Raw genomic sequence first — 11273 nt, 5'->3', positions numbered from 1 at the left:
AAAGCACTTATTATATTGCAGTTGTTGTCTCACTATGGCTTTGTCCAACTGCAAGACACTTTTACTCCTATACTCTCACCTCCTTGGAAGGAAGGCCAATATACCATTTCCCTTCCTATTTGCTTGCCGTACCTGCATGTACTTGCTGTCCTTTCCTTGTAGATGCTAGTGGTCATTGGTATGGAAGAAACATCCTCAAAAAGCTCCAACAGGTTTTACAAACACAATTTTCTTTTCATAAATATGCAGCAACTCTGTCTAATTTCACCATTATTTTCTAAATGTTCAGTTATCATATCTTTTATAACAGATTCTAACAATCTCCTTTCTATCAAGCCAAAGATCTGTAATCCTCCATTTTTCCTTGTTTTCTCAAGTAGTGAGGTTACATTGTCATCCATCAATCAGCAGGAACCTGTCCAGAATTTATAACATCATAAAAAATGAAATCATGGAGCAAAAAAATGTCTTGCATAGAATTGGAAATTCTAAGAACATTTTTGTGTTATTCAAGCAATCCTCATGAGAATTAATGAGGTAATAAGAAAGGAAGTAGTTGAGTTTCATACTTTGAGAATGAAAGCATGATTTGTGAAGTGCTATGCATTTGCTTTAGATTCAGAATTAAAATTTAGTTGGGATAAAAATTTTTTACATTGGATGCCAATTTAGAAGTAAGAAAACTATTATCCTCACTGCTTGTCACATATACATAAAATTTTGCATAAATTCTACTTCATTCATAAAGATGTGTTATTCATACCTCATTATATTAAGCACGACAGAGAACCCTGTTATCATAAATGAAGAATTTGGTTTTAAGTAAAAGGGTTTTACTCTTTGAAAACAATCCCCTCCCCCCACCAACATTACAAGAGTCATTGGGTAATTCATGGGGGCTGTCTTGACCACATTTGTTATTTGACATCCTCTACAGTTTTCTAACCACAGTTTGTCTTTTAACTCATATTTGCCATATACATAGGACACACACACACACACATTTTTATATACATACTACTGTTAAATTACCCTAGTCTTAAACATCATGTCAGAGGCATAGCAGAACTCCACTGAAAGCAAAGTTTTACAAAATTGATCATATTTCAAGATTTTATTCAAAATGTTACAAATCTGATAACAATTGTAAATAGTGAATGATTAATGTGCCAGTTTGAAAGACAATATCCAAGTAGGCAACAGTAACTGCATATCGAAAGATATTTTATTTAAATGTTGATCTGCTTAACTCACATTTCTTTTTAAATGTTTGAAATGTAAATTTGCAGCATTATATAAATGGAAGCAATAGTAGTTGTTTGTTGAAACTCAAATACAGGTACTATGGATTAAATTTCCAGATTTGAATTAAACATTTTCCTCAATTTGAGTGTTATTCAAAACATATGTTGCAATCTGAAGATGTCTACACAAACAAGCGGTTCAATAAAAAAAATCCTTCCAAAGGTGTAGCATTTATAAAGGAGAAAGATATACAGATAACATACATCTATAAAATGATAAAATCCCAAAATGTATACATATTCACATGAAGGAAATTACGACTGAAAACTTGACATTATTTCAAAGACTTAGAGTTTAAAATATGAATACTGCACAAAGTAACATTTCTAGAATAGATGCCATTTACGGCTATTGCTTTTTAAAGTGCACCACCTAATTATAAAGCTGCCTTAAGTATTAAATGCTTCACATTACTCAGAATAAGCGGTTGCAACATTTCCTATAAGGCAACTTCATTTGCTGCAGAACACCACATTTGTTTTAACTAATAATTGATTGCACTCACAATGGACTACTCCCAAGTATATAGGTTTTGAATTAGGATTTCTAGACGAGGAGCTGATAGAACATCTGTAGTGTTACTATGCCTAGGATCAACACAAAAAGGTTTCCTCAGTCAGCTTAATTACCCCTTTAAACAAAATTTTGTCGGCAGCTCTTCAACATGGGAGTAAAGGTCAGCAGAACCCATAACTAAATATTCACACAACTTGAAGCCTCAGTGGTTCCATTTTCCCTGATGCTTATTCAAAGAACAAATACACCTGCAAGAAAATTAATTATCATAATATTGGAATAAGACAGTTTTCATCACAAGTATATACGTAGATGTGTCTCATTTGTTAAAGAAGCATTATTGCACATAATTACAATGTAAACATTACAAAACAAATCTTGGTAACTATTTACTGTCTGGTCAATGCTCACTAAACATTTATTATTATAGTGTTAAAAAGGTTTCTTAGAAGGAAAAAGCATAGAGCACATTCTTCATGTGAACACAGACTATTACTGCAATAAGGTTATTCACCATGCAGCAGTATATTCTAGCTCATCTTGATGATGCTTTCATTTCTCGTCCAGTTAAGTACACTTTCCAACAAGGACTGCTGGATAATAAATGAATGACAGTAACCTTGCTCATGCACACAAAGCAAACTTCCAGTCTTCTAATTTATAAGACACAATGGAGAATGCCAATATCCATTAAGCTGGCTTGAAAAGTTATATTTATAATTATATTTTACAATAGTATTTTTTTCAAACGTAACTATGTCATTTTCCTTTACAAAAGTGTGTTTACAAATACTGCATCAATTAGCACTTGTATACAATTCCTAAACTATCATGCCAGTTTGGTCCTGAAATAAGTATCACTGCATTCATCTATGCAGGTTGATTCCCATTTTTGTAGTCATGTAAATTTGCAAATAAAAATGAATTAACTTTCCTCTCACAGGGAAGCTTCGAGACCAACCATATTTGGCATTAGAGGTACAAAATCAACCACAAAAAACATACTGCATTTATAACTAAAGACACCACTCTCGTGGAAAATTACAACTCAAATATAGACAGATACCTCTGTCTCAATTTTTGATCGGGATACATATGCATTGTTTGAACAGCTATGAAAGATATCACTGCACAGAAAAATCGCAAAGAAATGAAGCTTCTGCAATCCACATTAGTTAAATTAGCTATTTTCTGTAATGATTAGGCCAAATCACCATGTTGCATTCATTTCAAACATCAATGCATACTTGCAGAATTTACATCTTAGTAAAGCAACTGGACACAATGGAGCATGTCTATTTATGCTTGGTTACACCCTTCTCCTGCAATCTTCTCATCTCAGGAGTGCAAATTTAGAATAACTTGTGGGAGGAGGATGCCATTCAGCACCTCACTTTAAGTGACTTTTCCCAATCAGGAAACCCCACTGAGTAAGTCAGCAGGTTCCTGGAAAATGGTGGGCAATACAACTAACCATAATGGCTTTACTTAATCTCCATGCAGGAACATTTCTCTCCTGGACAAGAGAGAGAATCTTTCCAGGATTTTTTTGTTCTATCACACAATAGCCAATGTAGCATCTCAAGAGCTGTCAGAATTTATCACACAGTAGGAATCAAATCCAGGGCCTTTGGGATACAAAAATTACATCTTGAAATTATTTTTAAAATTTAGCTTAAGTAACAAATTCATTTCTAGGTTAAGCATTTTTATCATAAAACCTGTCCAATTACTTCGGTATCTTTGTTCTCAAACCATTTAATGCCATGATGTGAACATTAAGTAACAAGAAAAGATTTCCTTCTAAAAACCACAAATTCTTTCACACTCAGGTCATACTTTCCCCTCCCGAATATCAAAAGAAACTGCCTTAAAATAGTATGACTGCATACTTTCCTGTTGCAAAGGAAACAAAACTAATAGCATCTATCCAATTGTGTACATTGTATCAGCTGAATATATTTGGGGACAAAGGTTAAGACATTATCTAGAATTCTACCATTCATATACCTACAGTCATAGCATTACAAAGATTAAAACCCTTCTTATTGCCAACTTATACCATACCAATTCCACAAATGTAGTATGTACACACTAATGAAGAACACCAAAAAAGGTCCCTAAAGATTTCTGATCAGCAGATATTTTCTGAGATGAGCTGCCCATTTCCAGTGGGTGTAATTAAGGGCATTCACATCATTAAAATCCTGTTAAGTTGAATGAGTTTTAATTAGATTATTTCTTATTTTTGAAAATCAGGCGAGGAATTAGAACATTATTAGAAATTTACAGGGAAAAGGAATGCAACTATGAGGCACGAAGTTAGAGATGACAAGAGGGAGACAGCAGGGAATGCAGAATTTTTTTTAAAACCAATTATGTTGACCATCTGTCCCAATATATTGATTCAAAGTTCAAAGAAGAAAATTTAATTAATATGATTTGGTCATTGCTAGTTTATCTTTGAATTCCCATTTATAAATACATTGTAAAAATATAACAAAAGACATTTGAAAAAATCCATCATACACTCATCGATGCAAATGTCAATTTCATACTTTGGTTTTCATTCAGAAATATCCATCACTCCTCAATCTGTTCTTGACGGAGGTGTTTTATTTCTCCCCTGCTAAAGCACAAAAGATTCATTGTTATACAAGACAACAGGGAAGACATTCAGTTTCATTATAACGGGCAATTAAACAGAATATTGCTCAACACTGAAATGCTCATTCCATTTGAAAACATTTTCATTAAATGTCAAACTAGAAGAACAACAATATAAAATATTTAGAATCAGTCACCATCTTGCTTCAATATTACAATTTTTAGTCCCTTTTCATTTCCTTTGAACAGGAGTCAGGCCCAAAGCTTCCATCTGGTTTTAAGAAAGCTAACTGGCTGGGGATAGCAGGGTGTACATGAAAGCCTTTTATTGGATAATGAACACTGCAAGATCAGGGATGTGGAAGACTTTCTAGTTCTAATACCAAACCGTATTTGAATAAAATGATCCAAACTTCTATCCAAAACTCACACTGACTACCTGACCAGCAGGCAGTGGGGGCATTTGGCAGGACGATGCCACAGCGATGGACCTCTAGGAATGGAGCCAGAGGTTAGTGTGTGGAGGGGGTATACTCACATCAGAATAAGAGGTGTATGGCATTTTCTTTCAATGAGGTTTGGGGGAGAGGAGGAATGGTGAAACTGTGCATTGACAGAAAGTCATCGCAATTGCCATGGCAGTTTAACCAACAGCCCTACTGTCCTCAGTAAAATAAAAGAACTGATCATTGACTTCAGGAAGAAGGAGGACACACCCCAACTACATCAACGAGCAGAAGCGGAGAAGGTTAAGAACATCAGGTTCCTAGCAGTGACAATAACCGACAATCTGTCCTGGACCTCCCACATAGATGTGACAGTCAAGTACACACACCACCATCTCTTCTTCCTCAGACTGCTTAGGAAATTTGGCATGTCCATAAGGACTCTCACCAGTTTTACAGATGCACCATCGAAAGCATATTACCTGAGTGCATAATGGCCTGGTACAGTAACTTCTCTGCCCAGGACGAAGAAACTATAGAACGCTGTGTGCACAGCCCAGACCATCACGGAAGCCAAACTCCCATCCATGGATCCCATTTAAACTTCTCGGAAAGGCTGCTAACATCATCAAAGACCCCTCACCCCAGTGATACTCTTACATCTTGTCAGGCAGAAGATGCTGAAGTTTGAACACACGCAACAACAGGCTCAAGAACAGCTGTTGTTAATAGACTGATGAAAGTTAGAACTCTCGAACTTCAAATAATGTTGATCTTGCTTTGTGCACCTCCTCTGCTGTTGTAACCCGAATGCCTTGCTCTAAGTGCTCTATGATCTGTATGTTTTTGTTTGCTACGATCTGCCTGTACTGCTCACAAAAAAGCTTTTCATGGTACCTAGGTATATGTGACTACAATAAATCAAATCAAATAGTCCAAAAACAAAGCACCTAAATTCCAATGAACACATAACAGGTGTTAACTGACTAAGAACAATGTTTCTCAACTATATCTGTTCCTATAGGACCTTGGACAGAAAGCACATTGTCAACCAGCAACTTCAAACTTTGGAATGGATCATCTTCCCAGTAACACCATTTTGATTTAATCTCCCACTTGCTTCCTCTCAGTCTTGATTTTTGCTAATGCTCTAATCCCACTGTTGGACAGCTTTTGCTACAACTTGTTAACTGGGATTCAGTTTAATTGGTAAAGGATTTTTTTAAATAAAAAAAGTGGGCTCTTCCCCAGTGGGGAGTTGGCTTCTGGATGGGGAAAAGAGGTGCACAGAAAACAAAGATGGAATCTGGTGTTTCAACTATAGATTTACAATAAAACCCTTGTACATTGCTAAGTCTTTTGCTGCCTAATTCAACATTAGGATATCAGTCTGTCAAACAAGTGCAACAAACAGCAAGAAACAAGTGGACTGTTGTATATTGATACGTTTTGATCAGAGTCTGCATCTAGTGATAGGTCTGACACCCAAAAGGCACACATATACTGTAAAAGCAGTACTCCTCCATTTAAAAAAAAAATAGTCTGGAATGAAAGAATCTAATCATGACCATGAAACCATTGTCGATTATTGGAAAAACCCATCTAGATCTCAAGCCTTCAGGGAAGGAAACTGCCATCCTTACCTGATATGACCTACATGTGACTTCAGATTCTCAGCAATGTAGATGAATCTTGAATTGCTGTTTAAAATGATCTAGCAAGCCACTCAAATCAAGAGCAATTAGCATGGACAACAAATCCTTCTTCACTGTCCACTACACCAGCAATTTTGGTGACATCTGCAAGCTCACTTATCATACCTCCTACATTCACATCCAAATCATTTATATGAATTACAAAAGCAGTGGACCCAGCATTCTTGTGGAACACCACCGGTCACAGGTCTCCAGTCCAAAAAGCAACCCTTCACCAACACTTGGTCACCTACCAGAGCCAATTTTGTATCTAAATGGTAGTTCTCCTGCATTACATGGGATATAACCTTGTTACTCTTCTTATCCATAAGTAACTTGAAGCTTAAGGAGTTATGGTCACTGTCCCAGAAATGCTCCTCCAGTAAAACACTAATCACCTAGCTGGGCTCATTCCCCAGTATCAGGTCTAGTGTGGCCCTTCCTTAATTGGGCTATTTACACACTATTTCAGGACAAACCATTCTGGACACACCTAACAAATTCGCCCTCATCCAAGCCCCTGCAGTAAGAAATTTCTAGTCAATATAGGTGAAGTTAAAAATCACCTATAATACCAACCTTGTGTTTTACGCTTATCCATGATCCATCCATATAGCTGTTCCTTGATCTCCCACTGGCTGTTTGGAGGCCCGTAGTACAATCCTCAAATGATTGCACTCTTCCTATTCCTCTTTCATGCCTGAAACATCTAAATCTCAGAACATTAAGCTGCCAGTCTTGTCTGTCTCTCAACCAAGTCTCTGTAATAACTAAAACACCATAATTATATGTACCAAATTCAACTGCCTTAGCTGTCATACTCCTCATGTTAAAACAAATAAACTTCAGAGCACCAATCCCGTGGTGTTTCGTAACCTCCCCCAGTTTGTTCTTCGCCTTAGTCCTACTGGCCTTAGTCTCAGACTCCTCGGTCATTTCACTTGCTGACCTACTGCTCTGGTCCCTGCTCCCCTTGCGCTTTAGTTTAAGCCCTCCCAATATGGCACTTGCAAACCTCCCCTCCAGTTTAGGTGCAACCTGCCTGTCTCGTAAAGGTCCCTCCTGTCCCAGGAGACATTCCAATTACCTGTATACCTGAAGCCCTTCCTCGTACACCCGTGCTTTACCATGTACGTAACTGTACTATCTTCCTGTTCCTTGCCTCACTGGCACATGGAGCACTTTCAAGATTACAATCCTAGAGACTCTAGTTGTCAACTTCATACCCAACTCCATTTGCAGGACCTCATCGCTCTTTCTGCCCATGTTGTTCCTACCAATATGGATCACAACCTCCAGCTGCTCACCCTCCTCCTTCAGGAAATTCTGTTCCCATTCCTACATCCTTGACCCTGCCAGACCCCGAGAATCACTTGCGGCCACGGAAATGTCTATCTGTGCCCTTGACTATGGAGTCCCGTATCACTATTGCTCTCCAACACTAACTCTCCCTGCTGTACAACAGTGCCAATCATGGTGTCACTGACCTGGCTGCTGCTTTCCCCCAAGGTCATCCTCCCCAAAAAAACCGTGAACCTGTCTGAGAGGGTAATGCACTGTCTGCCTGTTTGATGCACAGTGCTAGCAGTGTGGCCTGTATATGTGATGCACTGCAGCAACCCATCAAGTCTCCTTCAACAGAACCTTCCAAACTTGCAATCTCCACCATCTAAAAGAATAAAGACAGAGGACACCAAAGGAACACCACCACCTCTTGCAAGTTCCCTTCCTAGCCGTACACCATCCAGATTTGGAATGCACCAAAATTCCTTCACTGGGTCAAGGTCCTGGCACGCCCTTCTTAATAGTATTGTGTGTACACAAATGGACTGTACTGAATCTAACCTGGTGGCTCACCAGCATGTTAAATTGCAGACAGAGTTAAGAAATGCTGGCCTAACCAGTGATGTCTACAGGCCAAGAAAGAATGCTGTAACATTTTCAATAAGTCATAATTAGTCTTCGTATAAATGAGTAAATTACTTGAGATATGAAGTATAGAACCAGACCATATACAATCCACACAAGATAAGGTGTTTGTTTTATGGGATTTAAGATTTTTGAGTGAGTTAGGAGTGTTAGCCATAGCTCGAGTAACATTGTTGTCTCAGATCGGACACTAATAGTTCCAAACCAAGAACTTGATTAGCTAATAAGATACATGTTATCAATTAAACTCAAATCTTAAAATTTTACAACACATTGATTGAGATGGGAGAGAAACAGCTATTGGGACCTAAACCCCAACCCTGGGTGCAAGCCCTCAACCACTCCTCTCTTCAACAAGACAGAAACAAAAGAGTAGGCATTCAACCAAACATGAAAGTGGAGATATCTCTTGGCACATAAAAGGATAAATTAATCAAAATAATGAACACAATTCCATAATTTTAAATTTCTAGAAATATGAGAAAATATCTTACCAAATCACAAACTCACTGCAAATCCTTAGTTTCCTGCAAAGTTTCCTGAAAAGATGATATTATAGAAGGATTTAAAGTGAATGTACTCCTGAAAACAAGAACTTAGCAATGCAACTAAAGAGATTACTTACAAAAATGCAAAACCTTTTTTCGAACAAGCGGCTCGAAAATACTTTCAGATTTTGATAATCCTCAGTAGAATCAAACTTACTGCCTTGTTCCTGGCGGATAAAGGGTCACAGACCTGAAACGCTGATCAGAATTCTGTCCTTGAAATAAGACTCTGAACAACGGGCCCAAAATGCAGCGCAATCAAAGCAGGAAGTTTGCTGAGGGCAAATGGTTCTTGCAACCTTACATCCATTAAAGTGCCTGAATTGTAGGTCCCCCTTACCACTGCACCCACTGGACAGCTTTCACACAGAACAAAATCTGTTTATTTCAACCTTTACCACCAACTTCCCTGCAATCCTCAGGGACCAGGTTCAATTCACACTGTTAAGCAACTCTTCTATTCACAGAAACCGGTAGTGGAACAATTAATATTGGGGACCATTAGGAAGCCTGCATTAGTTTGGTGCAGATATCTCAAAAGATAGTGAGTGAAGCTGGAGGGGATTAGAGAAAGGAGCAACACCATGGAAAGATTTGCAACCAAGGATTACAACTTTAACATCAAGTAGCTTGATAGGAGCCAGTGTAAGTCAGTGAGCACATGGTTGCTATGTGAATATGACCTAAGGCAAGTTAAGGAAAGGACTGCTGAATTTTGAATGACCTTAAATTTATAGAGGTCACAATTCACTAGAGCATCAGAATTTCAAACTTAAGATGTAATAAAGACACAAATAAGAGTTTCTGCAGCTGAAACGGGGCAGAATAGGTGCTTCCTTAAAAGTTGGAAATAAAACTGATGACGGACGCCCGAAAAGCACAACATTTATGTGAAACTCAGGAATGGTTCTATTTTCTTATTGGGCAAGAAACAATTGTGTCTTCAGTGAATTGTTTCACTCACCTCTTTTGCATCCAATTTTCCTGGTTGGTTTGGAACTTCTTGGTTGTCTGTATTTGCCTCATTACACATATCATCTGGAGGTTCAGCAATCAACACCTTTTGATGATTAGAATGAGATTTAGGATCAACATGTGTAACACGAAACCTAGGAGGATAAACCAGTGAGAATAGGTCATCTACACAAGCATTATACAAATAATGCTGGATTAATATTTATATCTTAGTTTATCTCTCTTTCCACCTAGACATTAATTGCTCAATATACATAACTCTCTCAAAAGAAAACTCACATTTAGTTCACTGTTGCACTCGATATAGTGCCTCCTGAAGATGAGAGTTTAAACAACTAAAATTCAGAACTTGTCACAACAGAGAACTCTCAAGTTGTAACAGTGCTCAGCTTGCTGGAATAGAAATGTATCTTAAGATGATAAGAGATAGAAACAGGCCACCACCCCCCACCCATCCCCACCCCCAACAAACTCACTTCAGCCATGATCTCAATGAATAGTGATCTTAGACAATAAGACCATAAGAAATAGGAACAGCAATTGGCCATTTTGCCCCTCAAATCTGCTCCACCATTCAATAGATCATGGCTAATCTTTTGTGAGGTATCTTTTCGAAGACCTTCTGGAAGTCAAAACTACAACACATCTCCAAGTTTTCCTCTATCCATACTGGTTCAAATTTCTTCAAAAATCTCTTTAAAAAAATCAGTCAGATACAATTTCACTTTCATGGAGCCATGCTGACTCTGCTTGATTAGCCTATTATTTTCCAGATATCCTTCATTCCAAATCTAAGAATTGATTCCAACATTTTTCTGACAATAAATGGGAGACTAAATTGGTCTGTAGTCTAAATACGTAGACTCAACACGGACATTTACTATAAACCGACCAACTCCCACAGCTACCTAGACTACACCTCCTCCCACCCTGCCCCCTGTAAAAATGCCAACCCATATTCCCAAGTCCTTCATCTCCGCCGCATCTGCTCCCAGGAGGACCAGTTCCAACACCGTACAACCCAGATGGCCTCCTTCTTCAAAGACCGCAATTTCCCCCCAGACTTGATCAACGATGCTCTCCACCGCATCTTTTCTACTTCCCGCTCCTCCGCCCTTGAGCCCTGCCCCTCCAATCACCACCAGGACAGAACCCCACTGGTCCTCACCTACCACCCCATCAACCTCCATATACATCATATCATCCATCGTCATTTCCGCCACCTCCAAACGGACCCCACCATCAGGGATATA

At 38.3% G+C, this 11273-nt stretch overlaps 1 protein-coding gene across 6 annotated transcripts in view; it reads right to left on the bottom strand.

Annotated features, from left to right (window-relative positions):
* Positions 1-1099: 1099 nt before the first annotated feature.
* Positions 1100-11273, bottom strand: part of LOC122551387 (RELT-like protein 1) — a 77596-nt gene continuing 67422 nt past the window's right edge. For 2 of the 6 annotated variants that reach the window (XM_043693229.1, XM_043693199.1), the window contains exons 6-8: positions 10010-10154; positions 8992-9036; positions 1100-4450 (exon numbers count right to left, since the gene is read on the bottom strand). In XM_043693229.1, coding sequence (XP_043549164.1) covers positions 9004-9036; positions 10010-10154 — 178 coding nt within the window. In that variant the 3' untranslated portion in view covers positions 1100-4450; positions 8992-9003. The remainder of the gene's footprint in view (positions 4451-8991; positions 9037-10009; positions 10155-11273) is intronic. The other 4 variants (XR_006312096.1, XR_006312094.1, XR_006312095.1 and 1 more) reach the window with 4 other exon arrangements.

This window comes from Chiloscyllium plagiosum, chromosome 1, assembly GCF_004010195.1.
Source record: "Chiloscyllium plagiosum isolate BGI_BamShark_2017 chromosome 1, ASM401019v2, whole genome shotgun sequence".
Lineage (NCBI taxonomy): Eukaryota > Metazoa > Chordata > Chondrichthyes > Orectolobiformes > Hemiscylliidae > Chiloscyllium > Chiloscyllium plagiosum.
This window is presented reverse-complemented; position numbering and strand designations above follow the sequence as displayed.